This window comes from Trichoplusia ni, chromosome 15 (genome assembly GCF_003590095.1).
Source record: "Trichoplusia ni isolate ovarian cell line Hi5 chromosome 15, tn1, whole genome shotgun sequence".
Classification (NCBI taxonomy): Eukaryota; Metazoa; Arthropoda; class Insecta; order Lepidoptera; family Noctuidae; genus Trichoplusia; species Trichoplusia ni.
This window is the reverse complement of record NC_039492.1, coordinates 6,634,048-6,656,042: the sequence shown is the minus strand read 5'-3', so window position 1 is coordinate 6,656,042 and position 21,995 is coordinate 6,634,048. Positions and strand designations below refer to the sequence as shown.

At 33.7% G+C, this 21,995-nt stretch overlaps 1 protein-coding gene across 1 annotated transcript in view; it reads right to left on the bottom strand.

The window, feature by feature from the left end:
• The window catches only part of LOC113501237 (sodium/hydrogen exchanger 9B1-like), a 38,454-nt gene extending 19,326 nt beyond the window's left edge, over positions 1-19,128 (bottom strand). The window contains exons 1-7 of the mRNA XM_026882315.1: positions 18,695-19,128; positions 13,922-13,982; positions 13,695-13,798; positions 2,695-2,932; positions 1,355-1,524; positions 772-986; positions 214-385 (exon numbers count right to left, since the gene is read on the bottom strand). Of these exons, the coding sequence (XP_026738116.1) occupies positions 214-385; positions 772-986; positions 1,355-1,524; positions 2,695-2,932; positions 13,695-13,798; positions 13,922-13,982; positions 18,695-18,719 (985 nt within the window). The 5' untranslated portion in view covers positions 18,720-19,128. The remainder of the gene's footprint in view (positions 1-213; positions 386-771; positions 987-1,354; positions 1,525-2,694; positions 2,933-13,694; positions 13,799-13,921; positions 13,983-18,694) is intronic.
• Positions 19,129-21,995: the final 2,867 nt, after the last annotated feature.

The following is a 21,995-nucleotide window of genomic DNA, read 5'->3' as shown; positions in this document are numbered from 1 at the left end:
CATTGCAAATACATTTATCTTTATGATCAATAAAAACGTAATTTTCTGCTATTGTAATTTACTTTTTATGCAGACCAATTTCCTATAATGGATTGAAAGTGTAATAGGATAAGTTCTATATCTACCAATCTTCTGTTATAAATAATGGAAATTTACTAGGCTAGTTTTCATGGCAACGTCAACAAAGAAACGGATAAACATGTTAATACATACAAGTGCCGCCCCAGCCGAGATATCCACCGGCGTACGTCAACAATAGACCACCAGCGAAAATAAGCAAGCTCCGTATAGTGGGCGCGTATATGTCGCTGTGATCCGGCAGACTGTCTGATAACACACCCCACAATATTCCAAGGGCGATCCCGACGAATATAGCCAGCAAACCCTGCCGAAATTACGAACAAAAAGGTTAAGAGCCCAATATCCAAATTGAACCTTAAGAGAAAGTGGTTTGATTTTAAAGAAAATGTAGTTGGAGTGTTACTTGGAACCGATCTTGAGTGTGGATAAGTAAGGACGCTTTTACAAATTCCAATTCATTGTTGAAGACAAAAATATTCGATAAAATTATTTTAAGAGATCGATTTGATATGAAAAACTGTTTTTAATACAATAAGGTTTCATAATGATTTTTGGATAAGACTTAAAAAAATAAATTGTGGATTGCCGATTCACATTAATAGCCTGAGATGTAAAAATAACCATAAAATTTACGTTGTTAAATTAATGTCAGTCAGTTGTTTCGGTTATAAAATGATTTTTATATTTTACCTTTATTATCCTATATACAAGTGTCGCTGGGTAAAATATGGCACTGTTAATGACTCCACACATTCCTTCTGTGAAGGCGGTATCCAAACCACCAGAATTCGCTACTAATAATGCTATTTGATTTTTTGTTCCTAAACCTCTTGCGTCGAATCCCGTGACCGTGGGTACCACAACAGCTGGCGACACAGAAGCTAGAATAGAGCCCAGGTGTAGACCTGTAAACACAGAAAACGCATTGATTTCTAACTACTGGTACACGCAGGAGGTGATGCTTTGTAATATTCAACTTCATGTTATTCAATATTCCCGACGTTTAACTCACAACGTTCAATTGTCGTCAGATGAATGGGGATTTACGTGAATGAACTCGTTGAGCCGTTTCCGAGCAATAACCGGTGGTACTGGTTTTTCATGTTAGGCTTTGCAATCGGTGACTGAAGTAAACGGGACAAGGCAAGGAATTGATTTTAGCCACAAAACTTGTTACTGGTGAACGGTAATAAACGAGGTTTGAATTTAATTGCAATATGAGTACATGTCTACATGACAGTATAAGGGATGGAAAGTTTTTAATAATACTTACCCCAGTACCAGGGAAACTCGAGTAGTATGTGAGCAAAGAAAGCTGTGGATAAACACTCGACGATCCACGGCAGCGTTGCCAGGGAGAAGACTTTTACTGAATTGTGTTTTATATATTCCCAGTTCCAAGTTAATGGGCCCTTCGTCAAAATGATTACTGGGTAAACTCTCCTAAAATAAAAAACAAAATAGAATTGTTACGAAATTAGACTCATTTGGAAGATAAAGCAATTTGAAATCTTCACATTTCACTGTAAGAGGACGATGTATCGTATGTCTCCGAGAAGCTTTTTGCAGATTCGTTAAAACTTAATTATTTATTTTGTTGATCTTACATAGCTATTTGATATTTCAATGCTATCAAAGAAAAATAAAAATGCACTCTTAAAATTATAAGTCCGTCAGTTTTTATCATAGATATTTTCATTATTAGAAATGGGATATAAATTTTGAACCAAGTCTAATTAACTATAGAAGTAGTTACTACCTGGAATGTTTGTCCGAATTTTTTACCTCTACGTAGATAATAACGTCAGGAGAGGAAATAAGTACGGCGACGTACAGTAATTAATTTAATGGCTTCCGCCCTACATAGAAGCGTGTAGTACTCTCTACTATTAACGAAATTAATGTAAGTCCGCACTTAGTTATCAGGCATTCTGTTAAGCAATAACTCAAATAAATATAAACACAAATAATAACGCTAAAGTTACGATGTGGCGGAATCCGAATCAATTAAGCAGACTCATTTATTACGTCATCAAGAAAGCTGAACACTCTACAATTTATTTAATTAATTAACAAACTTCTGTTCAGGTGCTGTTTATGTCATTGTGGTACAGTTTATAAATGGCGTTTAGCTTTTTAATAACAACTTTTAGAGAGTAATTTTAGCGATGAAATTGTTGCAAATTGTTTCACTGGTTTAAACCTAAAAGGGCCTCAGTCATCGCTTAATTACGGTTTACTGACATATTGACAATATTTTTAAATTATAGTCTATTATGGCCAGCAAATCTTAGAACTTTTTTTTCTTAATCTATTTTAATATCGGATAGTTGTTCATGGAGTCAGAAAAACTCAAAAGTATTTCTGAATTAAATTAGTTTCCATAGTTAACCTCAAAACTTTGCCTTGAATGAAAACCTTAATGTATACATTTCTTTTTTAACTAGACGAATTTAACTCTTGTGTCGTGTTTTTCAGTGATACCCAGACTGAGAACAAATATACGTGGATTACACAAATGATTATCCTACGCGGGGACCGAGCCCTCGATAATCACTCGGCTAGTCGTGCTATCGTCATGATATAAGTAAAACAACTAAAAACGTATCAAACCTTAAATGATAATCAAGAACATCGGCAACAGGGTGTTCCAAAAAGTTTGGTGGCCCAAAGTTTCTGTACAATGCCCCTGTTAAGGTCATGCCGACAACAGGGTTGATTGTGGTGTATCGTTCTAGGGTGTGACCGAATATATAGCCCGCTATCACCACGCCGCACATGTTGAAGAGGTAACCGTCTGGGGTCACCGCATCCTTGAATATGAACCACGATGAACCCCAGAGTGTTAAACCTGAAAAGAAAAAATGGATGTTAGTTTGTAATTACTGAATAAAAATAGGAATGAAGTTTCCGTTGGATCAAATAAAAACGTCTTGACAAATTGAAACTTGAAAAGTTTTATGTAATGTAAAATGTGCTATGTAGCCTCATATGGTTTGAATAAAAATAGGGGCTAAAGGTCTAAGGCTAGGGGCTAAAGAAGAAGATATAGACGAAAACGTAGCGGGAGTTAAGAGGCATAATTTTACAAGGAATAAAGATAACACTTAGTTCAAATAAGTAAGTTTGTAGATTACATACCTACACAAAATACTCGTGGCTCATGAGGTAAACATGTAGAGGGAAAGTAGGCACCCCTTGGCAAAGCAGTGAACATTTTAGGATAGTAAAAATAAAATAAACCTATATAAATATTTACATGAATCTTACATAAACACACTAATTTAGAAACTATTTCCGGAAGGTGAATCTTTACGCGTGTTTACACGCAGTAATTAAAATACGCTAACTCGAACTTTAATTAATATGCGTACCTTTGGATGTGAGTGTGTAGGGAATACCACTGGCAAGCATGGCTATAGAACATTATTAAACTCAGTTCTTAGAAACCTTATTACAATATGTGTTACAGAAATTAATATATCATCTCGTCTCTCATTCACAGCTCGATGACAGCGAGCCAAAAAGGTAGATGTTTCATTTTTTTTACGATGGAAATTTCGATATTGCAATGGAGGAAACCAATTCCGCTGTTCATCAATCCTTTATCTTCTCAATAGGGATGATGATTGGGTATAATTGGTAAAAATCTTTTTAATTCCTATCTTTACCTTTATCATAACAATAGCAATTCCAAGATTAGCTTTTTTACAATTTATGAGACGTATTAAAAACAAAAGTTATACACAGTAGTGACGATATGCGTAAGTTCAATTTATTTTTATTTGATCAATTTGTGTTTGCGGGTCAAAGAAACGTGCGTATTTTGAAATTTCATTGCGAGGTTGTCTCTGCCCGTATCCCCCAGTAATGGGCATATACAGGCTGTTATTATTACAAGCTATTCTTCGAATTTTCAGGATTTATATAGAGGTGTATGTCGAGATTTTTTTATTAACATTTCGGAATCCGTGAATCCATTTTGATGCTTAAAAATCTTTTCATCCCTTTTCGGATTTGAAAATTCAAAAACAAAACAGCGTATGTGTAAAAGGTTGCTCGGAAAATATTGTTTTTGCGAAAAATGTATATAGCTGCAACATAATGCAATATTTTTAATTTCTGGAAATTAGTTCTTAAATTTTTCAATTTTAATCTACTATACTGTGTCACTTAATCCGATTACGTTAATTTAATCAGCTATATTGCTATTTGTGTACTGTCCGCTATTTTAATCAACTAGCTTACATTGTTGTCTTTTAATTAACAATATCACGAAACAATATTGACATTTTTATTTACATTCAAAGAGTAATTATTATTCATGTTGGAAGCTTTACCATACAACCTACTTTCGTAACCATCCAAATTGATTATTGATATTTCATGTCATTGTTTGGCGCGGAATTCAGTTATGTATTTTCCGAGATTTTTTTATTAAATTTTCTTAGATTTAGACTGGCTACAAATGGATAAAAGTCAAAACGGAGTAAGACATGTTTGTGAAAAATCCCTTTTCGTTCTCAAAGGTTAAAACAACAACAACGTGACAAACATGTCTTTCTAGATAACTGTTACAAGTCAGAAAAATCAATTGAACAAAAGCTCATTACGAAGTTCATTACATTTTTATAATCATAATCCAATCACCTAATTTATTGATACTTTTAAAATCTGTGTTCTTTCAAGTGTTTCCTTTCTATTACTAAAATTCGACCAAATTAAACATAAATTATATTTTATTTCTCTAATCGCAAACTAAGCATTCTTTGTTACCCACATAAAGGTTAACTACTAAGAAACAAAATTGGTAAGTCGTCTTTTGTTTCGCCTTCTGGATTTGACTAATGGTATCTGACATTTAATTTTCGCTGTATTTTAGAATTACTTAGGTTTCGTAACGTCAAGATTTAGCAGCGGCGTCGGCCGTAATAACCAGCTGTTGTCTAGTACCATTTCTGGACTCCAAAATTTATTGTCGGCTGACTAAATTAATGTGACGTGAACACAACCGAGGAATGTTATTAATTTCTTTCATTAAGTATGCTTATTAAGGAAAATTGTAGTTGTTATTCTAGAATAAGATTTAATAATCTCAGTCTGTGTAATGATTGTGGATTTAAATAAACTTATTAGATTTTTAAATACAATGTCTTAAATATTCTAGTGACGTATTTAAGTTGTTACGTAACTAATACGAGTATATCATGTGGATAGTCATGATAGTTTATTAAGGGAAATGTATTTCACTAGAAATCATGAATATTCATTGACTACGTATCCCGGGTTCAGTGATTTAATCTCTCCATCTTATAAACCGTAATGAACCTTCATTTGTATAATCTTGATAAATATATAAGCTGTAAATCTCTGTAATTATCTATATTATTAGAATTTATTATAGGGGTGTAAGTTAAAAGGATTTAATTTTTGACAAAGCAGGAGTCTGCTATTTAATAGCCCGACTAGTTTCCGATCCAAATCCGCCGTTACGTCAACACCTAAATCATGGTTACGTCCGAAACTAGTCGGGCTATCCCGATAAATACGCGTGAGTTAACCGTTATTGAATAAATAATTATGAATCCGCCTCACGAAAGTTATTATAATATAGGAGAGTACTATTAGTCCGTCGACCCTATTTGCTTGTTTTATCGTAATAATTGACCATTGAAAAGAGTTATGAGTGGTCCCGAGTGGGTGTTCAACAAACTATTGTTTGTCTGGGAAAGCTTTCTATCATGTTTATTGCAACGGTTGTGATGTTAAACGTACTGGAAATAAACATTACGGAAATTTCAACGCTTCGATATCGTATTGAACTTTTATTCCTGTAGATAACTACAACTCGTTATAAAAATTATAAAAACTCGTCGATTGCACATAATTGAATGAGTAGCTCCATATGGGATTTTCCGCAATTACGTTTTCACCACGCCCACCCCGCAGGATCGTTACATGTACTCGTAATTATTGCAAAAGAAACCCATTCAAGATTCACATTATGTTTCATATTTTATGTCAACAGGCAGTCATATTACCGCTGTATAATAAAATCACGTTTCTGTTTTATATCTTCGGTGATAACCCGCCTATGCCTCAGCTGAAAGGATATTTCAGCGATAGGACAGTTACATAAAATAGGGACGAAAAATAATAAAAGTAATGTATGTAATGTCTGGTACTCAAGATTTTCCATTACTTTGCAGACAGGACTTGAGGCGACATGGCCGTGTTTTACAACTCGTAGACCCTATTCAAATAAAACTACAAACCGTTTTTACGCTTGCAATCTTTTAAAGGTAAGCAGAAGACCGAAATTAATATTATCCTAGTACGTGCATACCTACTGCAATCATACATACACACGGATAATCTATCAAAATCTCCTTTGCAAACAGTTATTTTTTATTACAATTTTCAATTTAATAGAGACTATATTCAAAAGTGAATCTAGTTAAAAATGTAAATTAACTTACAGTACATCTTTCGATGTGACAAATGTAATTGTGAAAATGTCTGTAATTCACGTAATTTTAATTTATAGAAAGTAAAACGCATAGGTACAACACTCAAATACCTATTTTGCCACCTGAGAAGAATTCTATTTCTATCCTTATGTCGCTACAGTTGTATATTTACACCCACAACTTAGTTTTCAAAAAAGGTTAACCTCATTCGAATGCGAGGTGCTTTGTGGTTCCCAATCCCCTTGTACCCGTTAACACTGTTAAACCTTATTACTGGCGACGGTCCTCTGTGAGCAGTAAACTGTTTTAAACAATAAATAAAGCTGCAAGTGAAAATAACACAAAGTAAAATCTCGCTCTTTTTGTTTCAGTAGTTATACGTGTAAATTCTTGAAATTCTCCCGATCATTAAAACTCGTAACGAATTTCCACAAATTTCCTCGAAAATGTGTGCGACTGAATTATTAATTTGTCAACATGAATTGTAAGCCTTCTTGAGAGTTGTTATTTCCTATTGCTGCAATGCAGGGCAAAAGCCATTCACCCTGTTACCAGTCTATTGTTGTTTCCCGCCAACAATTTTACTGTGTTACTGTCAATTCATCGTGCCATTTCATCGTTTTGACTGCTAAGATTAATGTTGTTAAATATCTATAAGCAGGCCGTAATAAATGAGATAACATTCCTTGTTATGGTATAAAGTTTACATGTTGTGTTTAGAGCGGCAAGCATCAACAATGTGATGTTATGGCTGCTGGCTGTTATGATTACAGACTGGTAGCACGTTGTATTTACGATTGGGGGCTACAAGACAACGCATTCGACGCAATACGTCTTCTATAGTACCTACGCACGTCACATACGCAATATCAATACTCGTAATATGTTCAGAACGCCAATTGAAAATGAAATCGGCTCGACATTCATTCAAATCGATTTGTGGCAATCAAATGTATTGTTGATACAAAGTTGTATGCGACACAAAGGAATTCTTGTGTCGACGATTTGCCTAATTACATATCAGTCAGTTTATACGATTATTGATCAATGTAATGCCTTGCTCAGTCGTACAAGAAGTGGCCTATTCAAACAATAATTATAAAACATAATAGATTCTCTAAGATTTTCCGACTGAATTTCACGGCTGGATGTGCAGTGCCTCTCAAACTCTTAGCGCTATTAAGTTTTCATTCGTACTTCTAGTGGTCTGTTTTTTTTCCTATAATTTGTAATTGGAAAAGGGTTAAATAAAAAATAAAAAATGATTTTGTATCGAGGTAAGGGAAAATACCTTTTTACTTTTCCAGCGGAATGTAGATAAAGATTGACACAAACCGGTCAATACACATCCGTTCGTACGGTAAGGTATTGAGGGATGGTAAAGTAAAATCTAAAACTGTGTCACTAATCAGTTCTGAAAAGGTTAACTTATAGTTCGGCAAAATCCTTCGCACAAATTTTATTTTCATTGCTTTATTTATTTGAATGATTTAATCAACTGCTAAAAAAATAGCCACCTCTTTTACGACACGTTTCTTGGTATATTATATGAATAAATGTTGCTAGGTAAGTACGTAAACCTAGAATGTATGTCGATTAGAAAGCTATGAGCGAACAGTGGTTAGTTTAGTCGTAGTAACGTCTAGTTGCAAGCGAGTAATGAGTTTCTAGTTTAGAAAATAATTTAAATTTTCAAACAGTTTCTGTTACAATAATATTTTAATGAATCCTTTGAAATATCCACCACATTAGTGTTATTCAGGAAAATACATTTAGAAGAATAAATTTGTGTATTATACAAAGAAGCAAATAATTCATTTGCTAGCGATTTCATTTATTTTTCATATAATTTCAGCTCAAAATAGTAAGTCTCTGCTTTCAAATTGGATTTGTAGAATATCTAAATCTACCATTTGAATTCTAGATTTAAAACTGAAAATCCTTGGTAAGTTTAAATGATTCTGTACGAGTGTAGTGAGCGTAGAAACGTTCGGTTCAGACTTGTCCGGTTGATCGTACATTACCGAAATTGAATGAACACGATTTACTGCCATCGAGCTCCAGCTTTGAAACTAAAGAAGCTATGAGAAATCACTGGGAATCCAGGTATATAGGGCCTTGAACGGATTTAGCTATTGTAAAGTTAATCTGTATTATCTGAATGGCAAATAAATTAGAAAGACTCTTACTGTGCCTAGAATTGCAAAATCAAGTGCAGTTTTCATTAAGATACTTCGGTTTTAAGGTTTGGTTTGGAAATCTAGTTTCGTTTTTATTTATGTATATAACGGAAATATGTGTAGTTACGTTTGAGTCGTAGAATTACATAACTCTTAAGACACGATGATTAAGTAATTAACATTGTATGAGTTGTATTTGTCTTAAAACAAAGATTGATGAACATGACTCTAGAGACTACTACGTCAAACAAAATAAAATACGTGCACGTTCACACAAAACCACGAATATGAAGACGAATCACAAATAAGTCCAGAGGATTAAGACAAGATACATCACATTTAAATAGAAAACGCATAGAAAACTTTAAATGTATCGGAATGACATTCCTCCTCGATAAGTGACTTGACTTTGACTTGTCAGTTCAATGCGTTGGAGAGATTCAATAGCGTTAGCGTTCAGAGAAATGCAATTTATCAACTAGCCCTGGCAATGACGACGGACATTTCACTTTATATATGTTAATTATTACCTTTGTAAATTATGAAACCATTTTGGGCAGTTTGAAACGAAAAGGGAAAAAGTAAAACGAAGATAAACATTAAACACACAAGTCTTACGCATTATGATGAATCGCGTGCCTATCTATACCCTAGTATTTGCCAAGAGAATTCTAGATTTATCACTTTATTTAATACCAAAATTGGCCATTATGTTTAACGTCCTCGCCTGGCCAGACAAAGGACTAACCAAAATTCAGTTGTGTGGAATCGGGCCGATGTGAAGTTAATCATTCTGGTCTCTTATGAACAATATTCTTAGTCATATAATATGGATATAATTTATCTAAATTTTTCATTAATAGGTAACAAGTATTTTTTTATTAATTTTACCTAGTAATGTACAATAATGTCCTTCCTTTGCCTTCGTGTACCGGGGCCATAGTAAACGTTTTGGATTTTATATATTTTTATTTACCTACTTTCTTAACAATTTTGAGATCAGACCACTGACAAAAAGTAAAGTGAGAACATGGTGAAGAAAGCTCGATTCTCAAATATTAGAATCTGAAATCTCTAATCCGCAACTAGAGTGGTGTTCAATCTCAAACCTTCCCTATATGGAAGAAGTGGTACATCTAAAGGCTAGTTTGGTTTTGTTGTGGGAAAATATAATTATATAGTGTAATATATAAATAAACTCCTATTTATTTGTAATACAATAATTATATGTGTTTTTATCTACCTTTTAAAGTCTGTTAACGAGATAAAATGTTACCTAATTATGCTATGGGTTTACCAAGTAGCTGAGAGTAAAATTTATCGTTAACAATTTTATACGAAATTAATATTTTACATTTTACTTAACAGTATTAATAAAATATCAGAAGACTTTATTAAACGCTTCGATATCAAGTAATTGGCATTTAGTAAAAGCGCTTACAAATTGCCCAAAAAATATTGTAGCTCAAAAATTTTGGGCGGTACATAAAAGTGCATATTTTACAGAATAAACTTTGGCTATCGAATCGGGCTGTCGGTACAGTAAAACTAACGTATCACGAATGCCTGCTACGCTACATATAAAGTTAGTTAACCGAAACATTTATAAAGGTTTTTGGATATTTCAAAACTACACTCATTAAATATGAATTCAACTTTGTGTTCGGGAAAGAGAACTTTTGAAAATCCAATTGGTGGCATGGTTATCCTTAGTGTTGGGAAACCCACTTTGGCGTTTAGCGCGACAAGTCGCTGGTTCGAATCCCTCTTGGGACATCGTTTGTGTGATCACCAACGTGTGCAAGTTCTGAGTCTAATTGTTTCCGTATGCTGCTGCTAACTACTGATAGCGGATAAACCGAAAATTGATAATTTTATTAATATTATAAAGATCTACTATTGCCGGGTGCTGAAAGGCATTTGAAAGACACGATTATAAAGCCTAACAATTCCTGAAACTTTAACCTGTCTGCTAAGCATATCGGTAACCTAAGCCTCCTGAAATTGGCTTACGAAGGTAAGATGGTCGTCGCATTATGTAAAATGCTGGTATTTAAAGGCAGGCCCGTAGAGAAAAGGCTAACCTAGTATATGTAAAATAGTATTAACCCCTATGAGCATGTCATTAATAATCACAGTAGGGAGTAAAATATCCTTTAATTTTAGTTAAAAGTGAATGAGACAGACTCAGGCTTGGAAGTATTCTCACGCGCGCGTCAAAGACAAGTTCAGTGGCAGCAAGCTCTGTGGGCTGTTAGGACCATTAGGGCTGTTCCTTGTCGGACTACCGGGATGATCCTAAAGGGTTATCTGGGCCCCGGTCCGCAAAGAGCAAAGGAAGGAACATGGATAAGTCAGTAAAAGTCTGACACTCCCTTTCGCTCAAAGAGTCATTTCTTGAAACCGCATCCGAAAATAATCCCGGAAGTGTGATAATGTGAGAAAGTGAAAGAATAATAAAATTCACACTCAATTTACAAGTCGAGAAAAGCTAAACAAAGATTTTCCTTCCATAAACTATTACTTATATGTAAAGTACACACCTCGTGCTCTGTTAGCACTTCTCTAAGTAATACAGTCATCGGATGACATGTGACACACTAATGTAATTACTTACAATTGTTTAAATTAGAGGAACAGAAAGCCTTATTGTTATCACGTGCTATGAAGAATAACTCTTTTTATTTGAGTACTACATACGTGTGCACATTCATTGCATTACATGATCAGTTTATTTTGGTCTCAGACACCTGACTTGTGACTAGTATCCAATTGTGAGCAAAAAAAGAAGGTCGAGTTCAACTCAGACCTGTGACATTGAGGGTTCTATAGAAATTTGAATAAGAAAAACAAAATACTATATTTATCAAATGTCAAAGTGTATGAACCGTTGCTTAAACACTGCTTAAGTGATAGCACCTTTTAGCAGATAGACGTATAGAACGCGAGCCTTAGTAAGAGTCTACGAAACAAAAATAGAGTTCCATACACAAAGGGAAAAATAGCCTTAAAACAATTTACCGTTATTTAAAAAAAAAACCTTTTCTTGTCTTGTTACTTAGTAGATAATTTCTTAACAGTTATGAATGTAAACTATATTTAGCGTATTTTGCATAATTATTTGTTCCAAAAGAACAATGATGTTTTAATAACGTCAGTTTCATGTAAATTGCAGAACATTGGTTATATTTAGAATGAAGTTAACAACCTTTCTTTGTCTCCTTTCGTGGTCATTCAAAGTCATATTCTGGCATCGTAATTTGTTTTTACTGAATTCAAAAGAATTCCCATTGAGGTATCTCATGAATGCTGAATACCACACTAATGCTGAAGAGCTGTCAATTTCCAGTGTATTCGGACAAAAATAACCTGCTCTAAAAATTAGTTTATTTTGTTTAAAATAAATAATTTTAAACAAAATAAATTAATACAACGGTCTTATTATACGATATATCTACGCTTGTACGAGATCTTATTTTTTCTTTTTATATCTTTCTATTTACTGTTTGTACTAGGAAATTTTATTTAAGATATTCCATTAATTTTACACATTTTTTGCATCCGAAGTATGTCTTTGTCTACCAATTAGTACCTAATACAGACGTCAAAAACCTTAATATTTTTATTACATGTAACATGATCTCCATACACAGAGATAGAATAGACCTCAACCAAAACGTTTCAGTTACGAATATGTTGAGAGTGATGTAAAGCAAACAGCCTGGCTATTACAGAGGTATAATTTGGCCCGAATATGCATATGTTTCCAACGTTTACAGGAGGTAATGTGATGTGGCTGCTCTAACGTTGCATAATGAGGTTGTTGCATGTGCTACCCTGCTATTAGGGTAGTTAACCTGACGTTCGGACGTGGGCATCGGCTAACTTTGCTCGGATTGAGTTTATCTTGCTCGAGAGACTTGGTGACAACACTTTACTTTGGTTATTGGTTGACAAGCTTACTCCGTTTAGTTATGCTTTATTAGAACGATATGTATTGTGATAGGCTGTAAGTATGTTCACCTATTGCCGCTTGGTAATTATAATTAAAAAATATACTTTTGAAATGTGCGAAATTATACATTATTTAGTTTTTAAGAGATAGTTTAAATATAAATGTAAGTTTTCGTTATTGACGAAACGATTATTCGGTACTCAAATCAAAATAGGTAAATTCTACTTATTTTTTTTCAATTTACGTTTTAGGCCACTCAAAAATGCAAATATTAAAGTTAAAAAGAAAAAAGTAGAGTCCTAATTTTGATATTTTACGAAATAAAATTACCGACAACCCAAAACCAACAACCCTATTACATAGCTACAAGAATTAGAGTCTTTGTTCTCGAAATATATCACAGAGAGTCATCAGTGGTCAGAGGGGCTGGTGACCGCAGCGTGACGTCATTACGCCACAGATGAGTGCTGCCCACTCAGCCGCAGTAATCTGGACTCACCTTTACCGAGAGCTCTGGTCCGCATTGTAAACTATGGCACTTAAAACTAAACGTCACTTGTCAAAGATCCTACTCATGGATCACGGTTGACGGAAATTATATTACCAGGGCCGTGTTACAGACATATTGTTTTAATTATTGGTTAGTGTTTTTCCTTCATAATATTCGTATTTATAAAGTGAGTTAAGCAAGCTTGCTGTGTGCCCTAGCACAAGTCCAAAATGGTAAAAAACTCTTTGTTAAACTAAAGTACAGAATATTAACATCGAATTTACCTATAAGACGAAACAACGACGGACTTCAGACTACTAACTAAAGATAATGGGAATCAATATCGGCAAAATATAAATTTCCTTATCAATACCGCTCCTAGTTTACATACATAGTAAAGTGTTGCTCGAATTGTTTACAAACAAAACATTGTTAAAAACTTCATTCAACAGCGTGGGAATTCAATAGTTTTCAAGGTATCCTATTGTTCGATCGATAATATCAACATTGTTACTTACCACAAAGAAAAACGCCGACGTATTGTCTTAATTCGGAAACAGTGGGTAGAGTCAGCAACAGCTTTCCTAAGAATATTTTCTTTTCATTTTTGTCGGGGAGTGTACTGAAACAAGAAACGATACAAATATATGACTTGCGCTAAAATATTTCAGCAATAAATCTACAATTTCTACATGTTAAGGACGCGAGTGAACGGAAAATTATATACATACAAGTACTTACTCACGTTTTGGCGGATCCTAGGTCTAGCGTGGTCACATTAGTTGTTCTGATGTTCTCGTTTTTATCTGAAAATGTGAAATATTTTTATTAAAACAAGTAGCTTTCATTTTATTTAGTATCTATTTGGCTAGCTGTTCTATAATGTTTGGAAAATATTCATAGCTAGATTCTTCTTTCTTTAAATTGTCACCACTTACAACTTAAAGTCTTTCGACTTAACAAACACAGTTTTTGTCCCGCTAAAGATACTACTCATTATACCATGTGGAAAGACAAAGTAACCCCTAAGAATATTACAACTATAAAGAATTTTCGAAAGATTTTCTTTTCATTTTCAACAAGAATTATTACATCAATTTAATTAGATTGAATATCTTTGTTTTTATAATAATTGTATTTTTTATACGCTACGCTAAATAAGTGCATGATATTTGTCATGAAAAATAATAAACGGAACAGATTACAAACAAGACTACAAACCTACTTAGGATATTTAGTGCATTGTTCCCTTAGTGACGTAATACACGGATATTTTAATATCGATCCTTTGTGAAGAATATAAACATGCCTTAGACGAATCATAACAGCTATCCAGAGCATTGTCATCATTTTAATAGTCAAAGGCCAATTAACATAAATATTTGAGGTATCCTTTTAAAACTTATATCTCCTGTATAGGTCAAACATACATAGGTGGAAAAACAAGCTATTTTCATAATAGACCTTATATTATAAGGCCATCCTGGATACATTTCACTGCTGGGCACTGGAGTCTTTCTGTATAGGGAAGGTTTGAGCATTGGTCACCACGCTAGCACACTGCGGGTTGGCGATTTCAGATTTCAATATTTGGAATCCAGGTTTCCTCACGATTTTTTTTTTCACAGTGAGTCAGTGATGTTTAGGAAAAACAAGGAAAGTACACTTAACTTTGAAAAAGTCAAATTTAGATCGAACCTGCCCCTGCATGATATAGATCTCATATCTCTCTTAAAAGGAATTTAGAATTTAAAATCAAATCATTGACTATGGAATTCCAAACTGTCTGACATAAAAAAATTATAAGTATGGGATCTAAAATCATCTTATAATTAAAAACAGCTACTATATATCACTTTCACGTTTTAAAAACAAAAATATACGAAACATTCAAGAAGAAGTTTTTTTCATTTGATTATCATTGAACACACGCCAGTTTCTGATCAATAAGGCCGCGTTCAGACCACACGTATGTATAGTCAGACAACGTAAAACAGCATGGCGCCGTTATAATCACTTTCGTACTTTTTCGTTCGCACTTAACCAAAATTATCATATGCGTTGTTGATGAAAAATCACAATCGTGGCCGATTTTTCATTTGGTGTGAACGCTGCCAAAAGCTCGAGTATGCCTATTGCGTCTGATCATTCAAATATACAATTGGTTGTGATAACCAATGACCTTCGTTTTAAATAGTACTGTAATTAAAATAAATAATTCTAAGAATTTTCTGAACATTTTTTATTCTTTGACATCATGTTGACTGTAAAATATGTTTTAGAGTTCACCGACAATTATATGGTTGATTATAGTGTTAAAAACTGGTTAATATTTTTTATTATGGGTTTCCTCAGACTGGTTGGCACTGATAATATCAGAGATTAATTTTCTTCACATTAAAAATGAGTGTACGTAATTATATATTTAATGGCTATTATTAGGAACTATAAAAACATAAACTGATTCGAGCTGATCTTAGGATTATTAGATTAATTTACTGTTTTTATGATTCCAGGAAAATAACTCAATTTGTTTGAACTTTTTTTTAAAACACTAAACATGCTTCCTTGTTAAACACGATGCAAAAACAGTGGTGTTACAAGTTTGACCCATATGTGTGTCTCTGTCACAGGGTATTTTTGGGAGATTTTTTACTTTTTAACTGCACTTAATTATTCTACAAAACTGTGATCACACTTTATTCTTTATATATTTTCTTTAAAACAAAAACATTCAGCACAGCTATAATATTAACTTGATACACTATTTATTTTCTAACATTGCACTCCACGTAACAGTGTCAGCAATGTTTATGGAACAAAACTATCAATTTTCACACTCAGCAATATACAAACAACACAGCAGTTCAAGAATATCGACTGACAAACGAGCCATAGGGAATAAAATGAATACTTAATAATTGCTCTCGATTAAGATAAATAAAATACTTTTTTGAATTGACTCTAAAAAGGCGGTTTTATTAGGAAAATTATATACTAGGCTGAAACTAGCACACCCATATCTATATATCGCTAGCGGTCTTTGTTCTGCATTGGGACGTCAACACGTATATTATATCATATAATCATCATATAATTTAGTAGCAATGTGAAAAAGCTGTACTTTCAAAAAACACGGAAAGTATTTCGAAACATTTTTTTAAACACAATTGACGAATCACAGACATATCACAAACGACATTCCCTAATGAATTTTGTTTCCTCGTATTCAAAAACTCGAACAAAAGTCGTTATACGGGACAAATGTTATGACCAGTTAAAAGCATTGTAAATTATATTAATAACTTTGTCGAGGTGCCGACGAGAAAAGTTTCAAATTAATGTTAAGGCCGCATAACACAGATATGTATCGGAATTTATGTTTATTAAACTCTTACTTAAGAAAGTGGGGAGGCTTTTTGCCCAGTAGTGCGATCTAGTTCAGCTTGCGAATGGAATTAGGTTTACGATCACAACGAAAAATAAAATGTCCGGACTCATAATCATTATGACAATGAAACTATTAGATTGATGGTCTAGAACTGTTATTATACACGTGCCAATGTTTTTATACATGTTTAATGTCTATAAAGAGTGTATATTATATCACTATGTCAGTTGTAATAAGTCAAGATGTTTATGTTATGGAGACACTCAGGAAGATTAATGAATAATACATCTAAGATCTATTATAATCTTAAACAAGTTAAAAGACTTCTTAGACCAATAGCGTGATAATAAAATTAACATAGTTACTAGCTGGTATTATCGGTAGACGTAATCTTAGGTTCAATTCTCGGGAAATGTTATTAGATTTTTACATAATCGCAGTTTTGCCCATAAAACTCAGATTATGTAAAAATCCGAATTGGCTCATTTAGTGAATGCTCGATACGAGGAAATAATAATCCAATTTTCTCTTGATTTTTTGTTAACTCTATGAATACGATGAATATGATTTTTCACACTTTCCTGATCTTTAAATGAAGATAGCCTTTTGTTTCTTCCAACAATACTTACAGCGAATGACAACTTTTTTTGGATGGAAAGTTAACAGGACCTTCAAAAACGGTTTACACACCAGCTCGTGCGAATAAGGCAAGAGATTTCAATCAGAGCGTATTACGTCTTGTAACCAATTGTAAAGCGTGACAAAGTATTTCAACAATAGTCACAGTGTGAATAGCATTCTGCAGGATCTGAACGAAGTTGGCACAACACCAGCCTCGGAGGCGCTAGGCGGGACAAAACAACCAACAGAATGATCATATCTTTTGGATCTAACAACAACTTTTGTATTTCCCATAAAATTAAAGCCATATTTGTGCTGAAAGATGTATTGAATATTAAAAAGATAAGCTGAAGACTTCTTGCCTTCGATTTTGAGATAACAAATGTTACAAACTTTTAACTGTCGCCTTGCATGTTTAGTAGTGTGCTTGCGACCACGATCAATACAACCTGCAGGATTATGTGCTCCAAAAATTGATTTTTTTCATTCGTTCTTTATTATTATCGAATGTCAGTGTCAGCCAGATTATTCGAACAACCTTGACCCGTGTCACTGCATCAATTAGCGCCAGTACCTAGCTCCACGGTACCAACTAGATCGCAAACCCATTGAAACAGTATTGCATTCTGACGAGCGTCTACCGGTTGAAACATAAAGCAAACCATTGAAGATAAATGCATGTGACAAGTACTTTCCCGCCCTCTTAAAATTATATTAACATTTCCATGTTATATTTCATTTTTCTATATGCTTATCAAGTCGTTTAATAGTACAACTGGGAAAGGGTTACTGTTTTCACGATAAGGCAGCAAAACGTCATTTAATGGCACGAAATACAATTTATCGTTTACCTATAGAAAAAACTATTTACTATTTCGATAGCTATGTCAGTCACATGTCCTATTGTTTAAACGTGACTTGCAATTTTTTTCTCAATTGTTTTTGAATATATCGTTATGATTAGTATCAAATTAGGATAAAACTGTTAAGAAGATTAATGATTCGCTATAACTCATAGAAATGAATATTAAATGGTATGTGCTAATTGTCGTTATCTATTAAAACGTAACTATCTCAAGTGGCTTGAATTAGATGTATTTATGTTATTGCGTGTGTCTGTATTTAAGAATTAAATGTCTTGCGTGTCTCAATTTAATAGGTACTTCATTTTAAAGATCAAATTATTTTCATTTTTAAATTATTTCATTAATTGCGATGACACTATTTTTTTAATGAAAATTTATGACGAAAAGAAAATAATTTAGGGCTACTCAATGAAATTATGATCAGGTTTATTAACTTTCAGGATAACGAGTGTCAAAATTAATCAAGATACAAAATAATATGATTTCCTTGTTTAATTTATTCAGAAATAAATTTGAATGCAATGAATAGTATTTTTGATCCGATGCCCCCTTATTTTCTGTTAGGAAAAATAAAAGAAAATATAAATGGAAAAAAGAAAGCAGCTAATAAATTAATAAAAAAAGCAAATTAATAACATACCAACATCACAGTTATTGGCGGTCATTTTCGCTTGACCCTGTACACAATTTAAGAACGTATAACATTCACTTAATGTTCGTTAATTAAAGCACATGTATCGGACGCAGGCACTTCAGCGCGGAGCACACATAGTTTTTATTGAAAGCACAGCGGACACTTAACTAGGTGAGACTGAAACTAACCGACGAACCCGTGTGATCTCGTTTAGCTTCCCTCTAATAATACTATTCGTCGCATGCGCACTGCGTACAATTGCCATAATAGAAAATACATTAATCACTGGACGTCGAAATATGTCGATGCTACAAGTATGCGGGCACACAATCGATGCAGTTTGAAAATAAGCCAGTAAGAATTATTCAACATGGGACGTGTGCGCCGGACGTTCGTCCGACGTCGACGCTAGCCCCGTGTCATGCTTCATCATGTTTTCATAACTCAACAATAAATATATTTTTATTCAAATCTTTCTCGATCGCTAGATTCCTTACAATGTTTATTAATACAACGAAGGTTTATTTCATTGTCCGAGAGCACGTTTTTTGTAAAAATATTATTCTTCGACATTCATTTTGTTTACACTGAGATCTTAGGTTTTATAAACATGTAAGGTTATTCACATTCCTTTAAGAAAGCTTTGTATGATGTATGAAGGAGATAGTTTTAAGCTAACAGACTAGGGCAACGTTGAATGGGAAATGTCGGGTTGTGGTTGAAATAGCTTTGATTTGACAATAAAACAGTTATATGTGTGGTACTTAAGATTCTTTTTGCGGTTTTGTATTAATTTTTACAACCGGGTAATAACAATTATCAGTAATTTACCTATGTAAATACAACAGTGCAGTAACAAAAAATGCACTTATTTCATTTATGGGTTTTCGTCTCAAAACTAATTAAAATTTAAGTGTTGCCTTTTCAAGCTGTAACACGTTCAGTTTCTGTAATTCCTTCAAATATGGTATTTCAAAGGTATTTTTTTTACATATTAATAATCTATTTTTTTTCCAATAAAGTTAAAATTGAGTACAAATTACATGAAAATAATTAAATGTTTTGCATCTACTGGACTATCACTAGACAGTGAGTTAGAACGGGGCTCAATTACACGGTGTGACTGAAATGCTACGGCGTTTCATAATGAATGAGTTCGAGACCATTTATCATACCACGACCCTGGGCTTGATATCCTCACATACATTAGAATGTATACACACGGCTCAGGTAATTGATACCTGTTCCGTACAAGAGAACTAATTAATTAAATTTACATACAGTATCAAAGAAACCGTGTTTTTATTCCTTTTACAAAAATAGCTACAGGTCTATAGTTAATCATGTCTAAATTATGTATTTCCAAATGATTATCTATATTCGTTCAACCTACTTGGCATTGGCACACATTCAATAGACTTTTATTTTTAACTGTTTTCCCGCTTGTGACGATTACATTGAAGATAAGAAGTACACAAAATTTAACAAAGAATTTACGTTACACGAGAATAATTTAGTATTAATAGTCGTATAAATGAGTCCATAGATTTGCTAGTTCTACAAAAGATAGGGAACATTGGCAAACGTGACGTATTCAAAGCTTGAAGCTATTTGGCCGCACAAAACGAGCTATTAACGTCGAGAGCTCCGCATTGATGGCTATATTTTGTTCGTGTCACGTAAAAAAGAGATATGTTTGTGCAGCTGCAACAACTTGCAAACTCTGTGTTCGTTAGGTGCGCTAGCAAAAGGAAGTCATTCCGAGGGTAAACAATAACGCACGGTCGGAAACGTCTTTCACGCTAGACCTGCTCCCGTCGAGTTGGCAACCAGCGAGCCTTTAAAGAGCGGGCAATTTGCGCAGTAACACCCGCCGGATACTGGCTGCTCATTAACTATGAACGCCGTCATCAACGACTCTTCTTCAGCAGAAAAAACGGCGTTTAACAGTAGCACTCTCCACGAATAAACGCTGCGGTGAAGTGCTTTTGAACGGCCACCGCTACAAAGTGCATATAAATTGCGCTCTAAAATTGAAGCGGAGATATGAAAGGAGCAGTAAACTTTTGAAAGAAAGGCCGAGGGCAGCTCGCTTTGAAATCCACAGGTCTATCTAAGATGTAAAGGGGGTGGTTTACCAGCAAATAAGTAGTTGGATATGCAACTCACATCTGTGTATCTCTAGCTCAATACGAAAAATGTAAGAGACTTGAGGTCTGTAATTGTGTGCACGTAACCTTAAGGAGCACACACACATAACTTTTTATTTTATTATTATAGGTCATTGATATTGCAATATCTAGTCTTAGAACATGTTATGTAAGAATGCCTAACACGCAGCAAGGAGTGTCGAGCTACGATAAAAGTAAATTGCATCTGAGTTTCTGCGATATTAAATCCAAGAAAATTTTCTACGATATTGCTTACTTCAGGGTTAAATAAAATGCAAAGTTTCATACCTTTTAATATAATATTTGAACAGGAAGGACAATTTATACAAATTGCTTTATTACTTACTGATAACGTACATGAACCGCATTTTATTTAAATAATTTATCGTTGAAGTTAAATCTTGTTTCGGTTCTTCTTGTATAAAAAATAAATAATAAGTCAGACCGATTTCCAAAAAATATTGGATACGCATTTAATATTTTATCTCGTAAATAAAAAATGAAGGCAATACAGTGACTTAATATCTCGTGTGACGTCACATACCAGTAAGTTAAGAGATGTTAATATTAAAGTTTTTATATTGCAAAGAAAGGCACCTACTAGAAATTCTTTGTATGAAAGTATAACAATTAACGCTGTACGAGTATCGCTCTTCCAATTATCTTAATGTTGAGTGGTACTGTATTGGACGATAAATTGGTTCGCGTGGAAGGGCCACACGTTGAAATTATCTTTTATTTTATAAGAAGAACAAGAAATAATTAGTACCTGAACTAAATATTAATAGACCAAACGGATCTAATAAAAGAAATATGCATACAAAGGTTAGGCATCTCTCTATAAAGCATACTGAATCTAAACAGAACGTAGATTGGTCGCGAGTAGTGGTCACACTATCATACTAATATTTATAATGCAAAAATATGTAAATGTGTACACACTTACAATGTGTGCGTATGTTTATCAACTCTTCACACCAAATCAAGTGGACGGGTACAAAAATTTGGTATGGAGATTGCTGACATTTTGTATTAGCTCATAGGTTCTTTAAATAAGATTACATTAAATGAGGGTAATGCCCTTGTAGCTATAATAACCGACCTCCAAGCGGGCGAAGCCGCAAGGAACAACTAGT